Genomic DNA, 16,059 nt, shown 5'->3' on the forward strand with positions numbered 1-16,059 from the left:
ACTTATATAACATGACGTGTCACTCCTCGTTTTAATCTTGTAGAACATGAACATCTTTTATTAATTATTTTTGGAACGAACTATATTGCACTTGTGAAGTCAACATTTCATTTAAAAAAAACAGCGATATCAATTACATACACCTTGCAAAATTTGTATATAACTTTGTACTATCCTCGTACGTTGTATAAATATAGTAACTGTACAGCATTATGTACATTATTTACATATTCATATAAGTCAGCAATAAATTTGCATTTTACAATGTAAAATTCCAGAAACATGTTTTTTTTCTCACCAAATGCAAAATTAGTTAATGGCGACCATTTCTCATTTCCAGAAAAACAATTCCTATTTGTTGGATACTTCTGACTTCCTTGTCTTGTGAGAAGGTTCAATGTCCTTTACTTCCGCAACTGTAAACATTTCTTGGAATCAACCTTGGGAAAATATATAGCAAACCACAGCGTGTGACACAACAGATCTTGCGGTAAAATATACTTGTAAATATACTGAAGAGTATTCGGTAAACATGTTTAAAAAATCACTTGTAATAGCAAGTCTAACTATTGTTTTTGACAAAGCAACCGGTATTAAGGTTGACTAGACAGAAACAATGTTAAGAAGTACATTTTCAACAATTTAAACGTTTAGACTGGATATCACAATTGTACAATTTCGTGTCTCGCGAGAATATGCGTGATTGACAGCCATAAAAGACAAGATCGGATGTGGCGCAGACTCAAACATGAAAGGGGATTCAAGAAAAATGTTCCACAAATATTTGTCACATGTCCAGCGAGCCACAACGACCGACCACGCATAGATTAAACAGAGATAGTCATGTCTCTAAATCAATCAAAAAATATATGCGGCTTTCCAGGTAAAAGAGATTGGGTAGGAAAACCGCCAAGGACGGCTTACGAGAACCTGCATGCCATGTCAGACACAATCGCGTCAGGTGTACATTATATTACCAGCGCTACTACCCTATAACTATAATGCATAACCAAGTCTATAGGCACGGCTGGCCGAGCAATTCACTCCGCTATGCATGCAGCGTGCCATTTTTCCAGGAACTCATTTCCATCAGCGCGCTTGTAATGGCTACGCTATAATAATACGCGGGCTGTCGCACACGAACCCGGCCGTACAGCCGTCAGAAACATATCAATTAATTATCGTTATCTGGCGGATTTACCGTATAATGTACCTGAGAAATAATTCCCTTTCTTGATTAAAGATAGCAATAACATTGCGGGATGTGACTTCCAACAAGCTGGGTTATTGTACCGTTTTACACAATTATAAATACTTGTTTAATTAAGCCAATTCATCTACTGTTCCAAATACATTTTGCTCACATGGGTTCCTATTTGTTTCTGTTTGTTTCAATGACAATCTGAATAGTCATTGTAATACATGTACAAGTCATGAAATAACTTCCGGCATTTTACCCAAGATAAATAAAGGTAGAAAATTTCGTATCAGACTTTCCTTAAAACGGTCCTTAAAAACATATCCTTAAGCGGACATAACTTGCAGGAAATACATCGGATCGCCATGGTTTTGTCTGATCAGGGAACACCAATCAAGCGGTCCAAGGTTGTACAAAGAACTTTTTTTGATACAATGCCAAACTTTTTTTAGTGTTTTTTTCTCGATTAAGTAATTCTTTCATTTTTTTTGGTTAAGATAATGCCGGGCTGTATGCAATGTACATGTACTACGAATATAAATAAAGGTCCATGAAAATTGTACTCTTCTCAAAAACATGGTTCGCTTATGTACTTTCCGGTTTTTAGATAAAAAAGCCACTAATGACATACATGTATTGCAATAGTCTTGATGTCCTCGTGATATTCAAAGTTAAATGGAAAAGTGTACCTCCATGGTGTAACTCAATCAGAGAATCTCAACTTCAATTATCAAAATAAGAACTTTGTAAGATTTTTTATCATCATGGCCGAAATGAAAATTGCGAAACTTCTGAGACGGGTCGAAACGTGTCCCCTCAACCATTGTGATAAGAAAAACCGCAAAGGAATTGTCCTTTCTTCAAGGAAACGGTCACTCACATACTTCAAAGGAGCCTACAGGAAGTCTTCTCATTGTTTGCGGTGACCCCCCGACTGCCAACAAAATTGCACCAACGTCCATTATTGTCCACTCTGGACTGTGGCCATTTTGTCCCTGCCCTCTTAAGATCCCTCTTGTTGCCTTTGTGAGAAAGCGGAACACGTCACCCCACAACAAAGGAACAAGAGTAGAAACGTTGCGTAACACATTGATAACACCCCGCGAAATGCACAAAGTGTACCGTTGTGTTTTTCCTGGTAACAGAAAATCGGGGCCAAATTATCTCTTGTTCGTGGGAAGGATTGGAGGTTAATGTGGACGTGTTCCATTTGCTTCCTACCAATACAATGGATCATTAATTGATTCACAACAAATTAGGTAGAGTTTTTCTCTGAATCACAAATTGAATGATTGTACCATTCTTGTGAAGAAAAAATACATTACCAGGGAAATACACAAAGGCCCAAAATCAAATACATGTACGTCAGTTCTTAACATTTCGTTACATCCGTATTACTCCATATCCTGTGCAACAACTATTGTCATTAACTTTTGAATTATAATCAAATCTATCTACTGTATCACCAACACGGATATCCATTTGTCGGATTCGCTAAAGGGTTCCAGGAAAATCGCTCGAGCTTAAAATTACATGTCATTGTGCTTTCAATGGGAATTTTGTATCAGTTCTAAAATAGAAGCAACCTCTGGACTTTGGTCCTTTTCCAGTGATTTTTGTTATCACTGCTTCTACGCAAAATTTAGTTCAAGTTTTCACACTCGAAGTTACAATCACATCCTGGTGTTCTAAAACTTTGAAAGTAAAGGTCTCTGTCCAGACCTTGACCGTGGTCTGCAAGTGACAATAAAAACATTACGAGTGTTGGACAATAATTCACACATCACAGTGATAAAAATATTCTGGAAATTATTCAGTAATACTACTACATGTACATGTAACATGAATTGATTAAGCGACCGAGCGACCAGTCCAAGTTTAATTCCAGTTTTCATTTTCAAAGAATGAACAGTGGAATGTTGATCTGAAACAGACTACCAAAACTGACAAAACAGCAGGTTGTGAAATGCATTAGAATTTACTTGTGGTACAACTTTCGAAAGGCGCCTGTTGCAACTTGGTAACCTTCCATTCAATCAATTATTTTCTGTGACCGTTCTCGTTTCTCGGAATGAGAAATATTTGTATGTATGAATAATATTACATTGGCTGTTTTACAAAAAAATACAGTTTGGAAAAGTTTTTTTTTATTGGCACACCGATTAACGTCAAGCATGAGAGACGTACGGGCGTATCGGTTTGACGATTAAAAGAAAACCTTTTCCATTACATTTCTTTTGTTTTAGAGTTACATTTTGATATCCAAAGATAATTATGAAATATAAGGCACGTTGGATTGACCCTTTGTGCTGCGCATGTGGTCTGGAACACACACCTTGTTCAACTACGGGTAAACAGGATGTTGGACGCGGTTTTCCCCTCGCTTCAAAGTAGACCGGCCTTCTAGTCACCTCATCAGGCTGCGGTCGAACGGCAGGTCGGGACATCCTCGATGTGATGGGGTCATAGCCGGGCGACGAAGGGGGGCAAGTCAAGGCCGCAGGGGTGGTGGCAAATGGGAAACAGGTCATGAACTCAACTTGAATGTGACTTGGTGGACTTTCAGCAGGTGGTCTTAAAAACCGTGTTTTCATAGTCACAGACTGCTATTCCCAACATAGACGCCGAATCAGCTACTCATCTACCTTGGCACGTATAGCGCTCGGGAACTTTGTTCAGTCTTAAAGTTCTTCCAAGAACGTTCATTGATGAAGAAATCTCGCCCAAGTTCGTTCGTGGTTCAGTTTCCCTTCATCATTGATCAAATGGGTACTGCTTCAAATAGCCTTTTAGTTTGCCAGGCAAGGGCAGGTCCGCTTGGTGTCTGGGTTCCACGTAACGGTTCAGAGACACCCGACATAGATGCTCTAAACTGGGCACTTGAGACCGTAGAGGCTTGATGATTTGAGCTGCGATGTCTCTACGACCGGACGGCTCTAACCAGACAAACTGACCGGCGTTGTTGTTCCTGTTATTACCGCTCTCGATGCTCCTCTTCTGTTCCTCTTTGTCTCTGTTTTTCTTCCCCGCGGAATTCATCTTGGGCATGTAGTGGTGTAAAAGTTTGACCACGCAATCGAAACTTGGCGCGAGTCGTCGAAGCGCCTCCTCCGAGTCCAGCGTGAATTTACCGTACGCATACTCGATCCGTACACTGGTGGTACCCCTCGGTGTCTTGACGCTCAGTGAGTACAGGTAATTCGGGTCGGAACTGTCTCTGACCAAGAAAGTACCGATGTCGCAGTGTCTGAGTTTCCGCTTGGCCTCAGCAAAGTTCATAGCACCATGGTACCAGCCAGACGTCTGTAAGGTACCGACGGCCGAGCTAAGGCGCTCCAGATCGTCCTCAGTACTCCTTTGGTTCGTGCCACTATGTGTGGACACCAGAGAGTTCTGGTGATGATGGTGAGACATGGTACCGGGCGGCATCAGGCCCTGTACGGCACAAACTCGCTCTTCACACAGTACTCTATCGACACCGATTGGCGACTGCAGCACTCCCCCGCACATCAACGCCAAGAAATAATCCCGAATAAAATCTCAGCAATTTCTCCTCTCTCCGACTTGCTTCGTTGACGGTAACAAACGGTATGAGCCTCCCGCCGCAGTGCTTTTACTGCGTAGACTGAAGAGGCCTTGTTACGTGTGCGCTGAGCTATTACTGCGCCCGGACCGCAAGCCGCGATTTCCAGGAATCGGAAGGTCTTAGAATTTCCTCCTCGGATAATGAGCTCAGTGACGACGCGTTGAGCACCACAGCACGCACTACACAGAGCAGCTGCAATTCATACACATCAATCGCAGACGACGATGTGGATATCACACGAATACTCCCGGTGTTCTGACGTTAACTCAACTGCTTACTCTGTCGAATTTCATGAGTATATATATCCATTCCAACTTCCCACACCGGACTGCGTTCCTCGAAATCCGAGTGAGCAATATTCCACTTCCTTTTTTCGTTTACCGTAGTACTAGTTTTACTCGACCTTGTAGTGAACTAACCTTTGTCCCATCCACTGCAGTCTAAACGCATACACCATTCATATTTTTCCCCAAGCACGGCCCCAATTACTCATTATCATAACCATGCTATAATTACATTAGCAACCGCACAGTTATCCCCGCCCACGGGTTCGTTTCCAGACCAATCAATTTATCAAGATAGGGTTCCTATAAACATAAAAGAACTAAAAATCAAATTACTAACGCTAAAACCTCAAACTTTCAATTTTGATATAATTTGACAACTTAAGTACATTAAAATGAGAAATCTGTGTTTTTGTTTTGTAAAATAAAGTGTTAGTTTGCCATTTATTGTAGTGATAATTCTTAAGTTCCCCCATGGACTGCCAAAATGGACTGATCCACGCAGTCACCGTTTACACAGAAAACGGACGAGCGCTGTTGCATTGTCCGTTCAGCGGTTCGGCACTGCACTGGTGAATCCGCGATTCGTCGAAAGGCCGCAGGCAAGGCAAGGCTACGCTTTGCTTAGACTTGCCTCAGTCGGCCAGTCTTCTGGTTTCTCATGGCTCGCCGTCACATTGCTATAGCTTTATATTAGCTTCATATCAGTGATAGCCTGCATAACGACTGAGATCACGTTTAACAGGCCTGTATGCTTGTTACTCATAGCATTCACGGCTTACTGTTTAGCAAGGGAGGTGCAACTCCATAATGGTATCGGTGATAAACGGTTTTCAGCGAACGCCCTGCCCGAATGATTTCGTTCCCAGGAAGATAAAAAAATAGCAATGAAAATGTTGTAAAAAGAACAATCGTTAAGGAAACTAAAATCCCGGCTCCGGCATACATGAAAATAGTCACCTGTTTTCTTACTAAACAGGCGCAGACTAGCGAGAATACTGCCCACGCACTAGCCATGGGTTTCGAAATGCAGGGATTTACCAGCATAGCTTCCGAGTAAAAAATTCCAACTTTTTTTTTTCATGGTTCTTTGGGGGAGATACGTCTGATCATACATGATCCTACGGTCGATACATTTAATTCCTGTGTTGTATTTCGTTAGTGTTTATAATTATGTGTATCTTAGTGTTTAAATTTGTTCTTATTTTTGTATTCACACCCCTATATTTTACATGTTTGCATTTTGTTTCTTCATTTTAGTTTTTACTTAATGTTCTTAGTGAGTTTACATAATGTTTTTCTTTTTATTTCATTTTATTCTTTTCATTTTATACAGGGCCCTCAGTAATAGCAGTTTTTAACTGATGAGGCTACCCTGTCTAAATAAAACTATAAATAAATAAATAAATAAATAAATAGATCCTACGGCTGATACATGATCCTACTTTAATAGCAACTTTCTTTTTAAGATTTGCCACTTCTTACTGATTTTTTGTCTTGGAGAAATGCAGTATGATAAATAGTTCATAATTTTGTGTTTTATTGGTCGCCTTTCTTTAGTACATGAAATCTGCCCACACGTAGCGTGTCAGACAGTCGACTCCTAAATAAACCACACATTTTTTTTCAGACAGGGTGGACCGTGGGTGGACCCCTAACCAATCATTGGGGGTTGGGGTGGCTTGGACATCATTTGACGTTAAGTGGCGCTCTTTCGTTCCCTTTTTCTTAAGGAAAGGGGAAAGTTGGCTTACTGTAGCAAATGACACTCAACATACACGATGGTATCATTTTGAAGAAAAGAAGACTGAGCCCAACAGACACATGGTCGTACCCGACTTATACATCGTTTTGAAACTTCAATTTTTAAATACATTTTTGGAACTTTCTGCTTTTACTTTCACCTAAGATGAATTGCTTCGTTCGAATCTCCAATTTGTTTTAGTGTTGAGTTCTTTCTGTAAACCTAATCCGTTCTTTCGATTAAGCGCATCGTCTTTAGTTCCGCGGGCTCTGAATTGGCACACCGGGTCAATCTCCCTCGGTAAGAAAAAAAAACAAAATGCTAAGCGCAATTTTCCTTAAATCGTCTACAAACTTAATCAAAGTATTGCAAATGGAAAACTTTTGATGTAATTCTTGAATGAAAAACAAGGAGAGGGTGTGATGCCCCCAAAACACACCCAACTCACTTCGTAACGTAAACCTCAAAATAATCACATTTCTCTTTTATAGTAAACGATTTATTCTGAGATTTTGTTTCAATAAAACAAAGTTTTCGAAACATTTTCTCTTAAAAGTCAGTTTCGTTTTATAATTTTTCAGAATCCTCCCGAAAAATCCCACCAACTTTCGGTTTTCCGGATAATTCAAACTTTCCACAACTTGTTGCGTCGGTTAGCGTTTTTGTACTCTTGCTCTATGGTTAAAATTTACATTTTTCTCCGAAGGTTACTCCTGACAAGCTAAATGCTTGCATTTTTTTTCTTGTGAAAACCGCAAAAACTCGGCTATCTCTTAGAAAGGTCTGGGTTGTTTTTGGCAACACATCAACAACACCGTGGGCATACATGCTTCATTGCGTAAAGAAGATTTATGAAACTCCGCGTTCGTTACTGCTGGGGTTTGTCTCTGCTTCGAGATGCATAAGGATCCTGCCAAGTTCAACCAAATGTAAAAATACCTACCATTGTGTGTCTCTTTAATAAAAAATGTACCATTTTGTACTGGAGGCTACGTCAGGGGAGTAAAATCATAAATCTGGAATCCAGACCCTGAAGCCGAAGCCATAGACGAAATCGACATTTTGTAAAACTTATTAGTAACAAAGCGAAGTATGTAGGTATATCTCGACATAGACTTGTGCACACAATTTTTTCCAACTTTCGGGAATGGGTCATTAGGGAGACTTTCCCATAGATTTGTGCACAAAAAAATTCCAACTTAAATGTGCCTTAACCCAATATTTCCTTTTTCTTTTTCCACAAATTTCGGTATTTTTACTAATAGACAACGAGCAATATAACCTAATTGCGGGTAAAATTGTGCCAACAAAGGGGGGCTGTGCCATTAGGGAGACAGTTATGTATCTCACCCTAATGGTACATTAATTTTAGTAATATACATGCGTTCTGTATAACTCATAACGATGCCCGTATTCTTGGAAAATATGGCCAAAACAGGGAGGAGTTTCATCCACTATTCCAAGAATATGGTTTTGAATGCTAAATTTTCAACAAAGGGCCTAAAAATATAGAACATTAATGAGTTCATGATCCATTGTGGTTATTCGTTTCTACCTAATAGGGGCTATTTCGATACAATCATGTGGTTTCTATGTTAGAATTTTGTCAAAATATATTTAATTTAAATGGACTGACTCGCGACACTACGTTTTAAATGCTTCGCAAATTGTAATTAACACGTGATTTGAACTTTATGCGTAATGCCGCTTTCTTATTTTTGGAAAAAAAGTACCCATTCGATAAAAATTAATTACCTTGTTTGAATGATGAAGTGATTTGTAATGAACCGTTACAGTGAGACTTATAAATGACCGTCTCGTCATTCAGTATTTGGCTATACTCTCGTCTCGGTATTTGAATGCATTTACTGCCCCGTCAAGCAAGAAATAAACCAATTTTTAAGGTTCATTTATAGATTCGGGACTACGGGGGATTCAGGGGTTAACCACCCTTGGGCCGCCCCCAGAAAGGCAGTCCAAACTCCTTCACATATTCAATAAATTCTCAAAAATATGCCCAGAACATAAATGCCGAATATTATAAAGCAACTAGACATCAAATTTTCCCGGCCGGAGAGGGGGCTTGCATGTTACATCTAACATCTGGGATTTTATATTTCTGATGCAATAGCAGTCGTCCTCCAAGAGTGATTGTGAATTGCAAAGTGCCTACCCAACAAATAATTTCAAAGTGACTTTAATATTATTTGAAATCACTAATTATTAACGCAACTTGAATGGCAAACAAGGCAACAGGGCCAGGAAAATGTATTACTTTGGTTCCTAAATTTGTAGCAAAGAGCCCATGATGTTAAACCCTATATACCTGCTTCCACCCCCCCCCCACCCCCACCACCACCACTCCCCGATTTGTGAAATTGTGATAACGGCCTCCATCCTGCCAAAATCTCCGCACACAGGATGCGGTACATACAGAGCCATCTCAGTACGGAAATCTCGCAAATGTACGCTAAATCCCATCTCCGCATCATCCTCAAGTGGGCGAGATTTCGCCGTCCTTCCCTGTTCTTCATGACTCATCTTCAATCATGAGTTATTCCAAGAGCTTCAATCTCCAAGTAACCACGAAGTTATAACCTTGTAGAACAAGTCACGATCCTTGTAAATTGCTGGTTAAAAGGTCGGTGATTCATCATCAAGGCTAGGCAATTGTGTCGCTTTTCTCCGAAACAATTCAGCTGATTAAATTTCATTACAATTCATGATCATGTTCGATAAGTGGTAGGCTTAATGAAAATCTTTATTACAACGGTTGGGTGTCGTTCCCGTTCCAAGTCTTCCGAAGGGAGAGGTTTTTTCTGCTGTCTTGATAAGTCAATGATCACGCATCTATTAATTGGATCGTTATATGAATTTAGGGTCCAATGTGTGACATTCTTCCTGTCCGTTAATTATTTCAAATGATTTGTTTATTTGTTGGGTATAGGTAGTTTGTTATTCAAAATCACTCTTGGTGGATGACTGCATTAAGCAGTGCTTAAGAATTATAGAATCATAGATGTCAGCCGTAACAGGGACACGGAAAATAAGTGGACCCCAAATTTATAGAATGGTCCAATTGTGGTCGCATATAGCTGTCGGGCTTCCCCTTCTGGCGCCTTGTTCCTTACTAGAGAATTTCAGTTATGAGCATGGGCGTCGCAGGGGGGGGGGGGCAAGGGGGCGCCCCCCCCCCCTCCGGAAAACGAAAAAAAAGAGGAATATGCGAAGCCATATTGCTGTTAACGGTAGGACAAATGCTCCCCTGCTCACGCTCGGAAAAATGATAAATTGAGAATATAATGAAAAAGTTCAGGAATTTTTGGGGACAATTTGCTTCCCCCCCCCCCGAAAAAAAAATCCTGGCGTCACCCACGGTTATGAGCCACAGGAGGGGTAAAATCGTTCGCATTTAAATGATTTGGTTAAACACTAACAATGGAGATTTGGTTTTCTGGGGTTATTTTGGTCACAAACACACACCATCATTCACGAGGGATACTGAAAACAAATCTGGTGACTCGTTTCGAATCCCCGCCATGCACACGGGGATATTATCTTTCCCTTCTTACTTAATTACGTGAGCCTTCTGAAGAATAAATTCTCTGATGAGAGTTGTTCTCCAACTTTTAATGAAAAGTAAACATCTCCGTTGTTTTCCGGGACTCTGTACGGATTTTAGAAGACTATAGTTTCATACGTTCCACGATCGTAGGGACGTTGATAAAGCCCATTAAACAATTTAGGTCAGAAACGAAATTAAAAAAAAAAATCTTAAATGAAATTCTCAAAATGATGTCTTCCTTTCGACTTTGAAAATTTAAACCCCTCGGACACCTCGGAAACAATGAAAGTCCGAGGTGCTGTCGATATATTTGTAGTTGCTTCGGTTGTAATTCATATAGGGAAAAGTGACTTTTTGCTATTTGTAATATTCGGCTTTCCTCGCCATTTTGGGAAAAACTGTTTAAGCTACCCCCCCCCTCTTTATTCCACTCACATCGGGGTGCGTTTTCAGAAATAGAACAAAAAGTTAATTCGTCTCCTCACGGATTAACACTAACGATGAAGATGTCCAATCAACGACATTTCCTGAAACATTCGCCTAAAAAGATTCATGCCTCGAATTGCACGCACTGGGATTTCAATTAAAAAATACTCGTGAAACTACCTAGGTGGTGTCACCTAGGTGACCACCAACTATTGTAACAATTGGCTTTCCGCAATTTAAAATCGGAAAAGTTAAAGCCGCGCCAAAAATGGGGCTACGGCTTGCAATAATAAACGTGCGTCTGTATGGAAGCGGCTGAGCCTACCATCCTTAGACACGGCTAATCGTAGCCATAACAGTTCAAACGCGGCCTAATTACCACTTGGGCAAAGGCACTGAAGGCGCCCCCCCCCCCCCCCCCCCCCGTCCTAAAAATCCTGGATCCGCCCCGCGTAACTTGTTATATTATATTACTGCTTGTCCGTACATTTCGTGGGTCTACGTGACGTCCAGAGCAGAGGATGTGCGTCTCTATAAACACATCTGAAACCACTCGGATATCCAGTATTCAGTGAATCGGAATATTTAGGTGGATGTTGGTGACCCTAAGCCAAGGACCATTGTCGGCCTCTTCCTGCCAAGATATTTTGGAGTGCATGTGGTTGCTGTCAGCTTCGTCGCTCCCGAGAATAGCAGCAGGATTTGGGTCGTTAGATCTTTATCCATGTCCTTCGGCGGTTTTGTTTTACTATGAAATCTTGTCTTAGTAAAACGGATGATCGAACTTTACAGCGTAGTGTCCCTGGCCTCTTTGTCTTGCAGACCGGTTAATTTGTGTGCCCTCAGTTTTCTTTCTCGGTAGAGAGTTTAGGGCTCCTGTACTTTGCGGTTTGTAGCGAGTAAGTGTCTGACATGGGCCTGGACTTGGAACTTAAATTGTTGAGAAAACTTCGATTAGATTGGACCAGAAAGTCTCTCTGTTTGGCAGTGGAGTGGATGGAACCTTTTGGCGATGGACTTCAGGACCACTTTTTAGTTCACGGTCATCTGTGAAGGGAAAATCACCAAAAAGTAAAAGTCAATTGCCAACCCCACTAAAACTCTGCAGAAAATGAAAGATGGTTAGTCATGTTTTTATTTGATGTGGGTCTTGACCAACTGTGAGGCTTTTGGGTCAGCCAATTACAGTTTATAAGATGGAATTTTGCGTCGGGGTGATATAAATTAAAGGGCAAAACCTAATTTAATAAATCACAGTTTAATTATTCACAGTAAAACAAACTCACCTCCCGAAAAGTGAAGTTCTCAAATCTTCATGCAGCCATTTTACAAATGTCATCCCTCCACTTTCTCATTTTATCAAGTCTACCCTCAGATGGAAACCCAATATTTACACAATCCACCCTTTTTTAAGCCAAATGATCTCCCTTTTCAAGAAAAGTTGTGGGGGGCACTCATGCTAATTATGCTGGCGTACAAATTCTCACTTCAATTAATTTTACACTGTACTGTGCACCCTGAGGGGTCCAGGCCAGAAAATAGGCTTGAAATTGCCTCTTACAAAAGTCATCGGATTACCCCAAAAATTGAACAGAAAATTAAAGATGATGAAATAAGCAATTATATTTCGGTGTGTGTCCCAAGCACCTTGGAGAGTTGTGAGTATTTGTAATAATTTTGGAAGTGCGCATAGTTACCACTGAGGTCTATGACTGTCTATTTACTGGTCTTCAACCTGAGGGAACCAGGATAGAAATCGTCAGGCCGTGTCAGTCGGCCCACTTGGCGACGGCTGGAATTTACACACGCGCCTATGGAAGCGGCTGCAACCAGGGGCGGTGGACATGGGCGGATCCAGGGGAGGGGGGCCAACGGGGGCCATGCCCCCCCCCCCCGTGACGTCGCAGTAAAGGCAGGCACTGCGTACACCATCATCTTTTCCTGAAAAAAAAAATTCTTTATTATTTTTGGGGGGCGTGGCCACGCTGCCCCCCCCCCCCCCGATCCGGCCGCCCTAGGACCTTCAAACACACCGCACGAACACACCCTCCGTCCACGCCGGAAGTAACATCTCTTGTGACGCCCATGAATTTGACTACTAGTTGTAGAGATACCATTCTTTTTTTATTGCGAGAGGGGCACTGTTGCTTTTGATGGCCAGCTCATCAGTGACCATTTTATTCGGGTGAAGAGGAACACTATTATTTTCAAGGCCAGTTTTCCATGACAAGGGCACAATTTTAATGTTGCGAGCGGGGCACTAATGAAATTGTGCTTTCGAGGGGTAGTTAAATATCTCGAGAAGTTATCGTGAGCTGAGAGGAGCGCTATTGTTTTTGATAGCCAATTTTCCATCTGTGCAATCATGTTTTTATTCCTCACTAATGGTGTAATTGAGGGGCAGTTTTCCATTACAAGAGAGGAGACAATTTAGGCCCTATAATTTCGTAGCGCGAACATAATAATTATATGCTTTCATGACCCGTTTGGGGGCAATTTTGTTTTCATCTCGAGGGGCACATTTATAACCGCGAGAGGGGCACTTTTATTGCCCTTGGAAAATCTGGGGTGGGCGGAGCAAGTGCCCCCCCCCCCCCGGTTCCGCCGCCCCTGGCTGCCACCGCTCCTCGTGCCGTACGCAGCTTCGTGAGTAATGATGTCCGTGGAGTTGAGTGGACTGCGTTGATGGCGCCCTCTATGGACGTAAGTGTTCTTTTGCAAAACGAAACAAATTCACGTGCATCCCATAATGTGGATAACACTTTTGTTGTGATCCGCGGACAGACCTTTTCGCTGTTTGTGTTCAGAAAAGTACATGAGTAATTTGTACTAAAAGAAAGCTTGATGACGGCGCTTTCATATCCTACATTTTGAAAGTGCTACAGGCAAAACTTCATTCAAAAATTGGTCCTACCATTTGGTTTTCGTCTTTTTTTTGCTCACCCTGTATAGCGAACGGAGTACATGGGAACATGCTCGTATTGAAACAAGACTACACGTGGTAAGATTTCCCAGATGCTGTGTAGCATTCATCCAAAGACACTTTCATTCTAATCCGTTTGTTAATAATTAAAATACACGTAAATATATTTATAAATTTACATTTCATTTACATTAAAGGGGCGCCCCAAATATTTCCCTATTGTTTCCATAATGCGCCGGTGGAGCCCTTCTTAACGGTTTTAGGCCTACACAGAGTGTTGGTTGGTCATTTTGTCAATTAATATAACAGGACGTTCTACTACTTTTGCCCATTTTTTTCAGAAAACTATTTTTGGGATAGGCCTAGGCCTATCTACATATTTCATACAAATACAATCAAATTTGGTGCAAATATTCTTCGGGTCATATTCATCCAATCAAAATGACCAATGCATCAAGAGTCACCGTTAGAGGGCGCTAAACCCACTTTTGTGGGCAAAATCGTGTTTTTGAAGTTGTTTTCAACTTAAAAAAAATGCCAAGTAGGCTACTTACGGCATTTACATTTTGTATGCAAGAACTGTCAAAAAATACGCCCAAACGAAGACAACTGTCGTCACCGACACCACGAAGTAACACTCATGTACATACCAGTAAAAATTAGCAATCGGAGAAAACGGCATCTAAAGTTGAACGCCTTCTAGAACAACACTTTGCGTCAAAACTACAGAGTATTTTCAGTTGAGTTTCTCGTTGTAGACACTTGATGTATTGACGTTATTAAATTTGCTGTTTTTGACCTGTTTGTGTATTAAAACAACAAGAAATAAGAGAAAAAAGATGAGTGCTAGTTCGTGAAACCAAAAAAGCTGCGAAACTGTAAAATTTCGTTTTCACGAAGTAGCACGCTTCAATGTATTACAACACTAGAAGAGTGTTTATACTTCGTGGAAACGGAGGTCAGCGCGCGAGCGCTCAAACAACAAGAGTGTTACTTCGTGAAAACGTTTTTGCTCGCATTTGAGCAGCGTGCGCGCCATGCATTGCAATGGTGAATGGAACTTGAGTGTTACTTCGTGAAAACGAAAATTGTCACTTTCGCGCAAAAGTTGCCATGGATACTATAGCGTAATTATTAAAGTAAAGCTCTTGAAGCATTGAAGTTTCGTGCAATGGTAGGCCTTGGTGAATAATGTTTAAAAATCCAAAAACTGGAAATCGAAAAAAATATGGTTTAACACGGTAGGGTGTTGCTTCGTGGTGTCGGTGACGCTGTGCAGAAAAGGTGAAAATCATGAAAAGTCTTCGCACGGGATTCCTAGCATTCCATTGTAGTTGTTCACATGACATTGAATTTTAGACACCAAATTTCATGCCGACCGGCCGAAGCGTTCCGTTCAGTTGCACACCCAAGGGGGGGGGGGGGGGGGGGGGGGCTCGGGAGGCTTGAGGCCCCCTCCCCACTCGAGGTAATTTTCTTTAGTCCCACGATTTGACTTCGGTGATATGTGGCCTATTTTCGAGTATAATAGGGGTAAGTGGTGCCACCAACGTCAAAATAGTTCCCCCCCACAAAAAAAATTGAACAAAATTATTTTTGAGCCCCGCCCTCCCCCCCCCCCCCCCCCCCCCAAGCAAAACCTGGGTGCGCCACTGGTTCCGTAGTTTTACGGGGTCCCATTATGCCTCGATTCAAAAGTGCTTTTTCTGCATCAAGTAGGCCTAGCCTAGGCCTATATAGCAACTGTCTATAAAATGCTCTCAAAGTGTTTACAAAGCGCCCTCTAGTGCATGCACGGAGTCCTTTGAACAGTATATCACGAACAAAGACGATATACCAAAAACAACCTACTCCAGTTATATGTACATTTTAATATATAACCCAATTGAAGTCTCGTGGAGCTCCTCGTCTTGACTATATTTTTTTTCAAGGAATAGTTTGTGCCCTTGTTCTTATCCAATTACACTTACTACATTTCGATATTTTGCTAAATGGATTTCGACTACCTGTGCGATGTAATAAGTCTCCTCTTCTCTTGTTTTCTACTCAAAATTAAATGCAGCACAAAGGCAACCTTCTAACAGAAAGCGAAGTTCCAATTTAATACACAAACGTAAAGTTAAACAAGTTGCAGAGAAATGTGAATAAAGTGACTCACAACCCTCGTTTGATGTTTGATGTTTAAACAATTTTTGCCGGACGGGTTTAGGTCGTCGTCTGCGGGTAGCACACCCTGATATTCCCGGCCTCGCTCGCTGCTAGCGGGTCGCAGATAGATATTTCCGGCCTTGCTAGTACGTGTTTATCCGTCATTCGTTCCAAATACCGCAAAA

General features: G+C 41.3%; 1 protein-coding gene across 1 annotated transcript; it reads right to left on the reverse strand.

Moving 5' to 3' along the window:
* On the reverse strand, nt 1-5,238 carry LOC119737364 (suppressor of cytokine signaling 2-like). The gene has a single exon (XM_038211668.1). It carries the CDS (start codon nt 4,706-4,708, stop codon nt 3,953-3,955), a length of 756 nt encoding a protein of 251 aa, XP_038067596.1. The 5' UTR covers nt 4,709-5,238; the 3' UTR covers nt 1-3,952.
* Nucleotides 5,239-16,059: the final 10,821 nt, after the last annotated feature.

The sequence above is a fragment of the Patiria miniata genome, unplaced genomic scaffold (assembly GCF_015706575.1).
Source record: "Patiria miniata isolate m_02_andy unplaced genomic scaffold, ASM1570657v1 HiC_scaffold_3, whole genome shotgun sequence".
NCBI lineage: Eukaryota > Metazoa > Echinodermata > Asteroidea > Valvatida > Asterinidae > Patiria > Patiria miniata.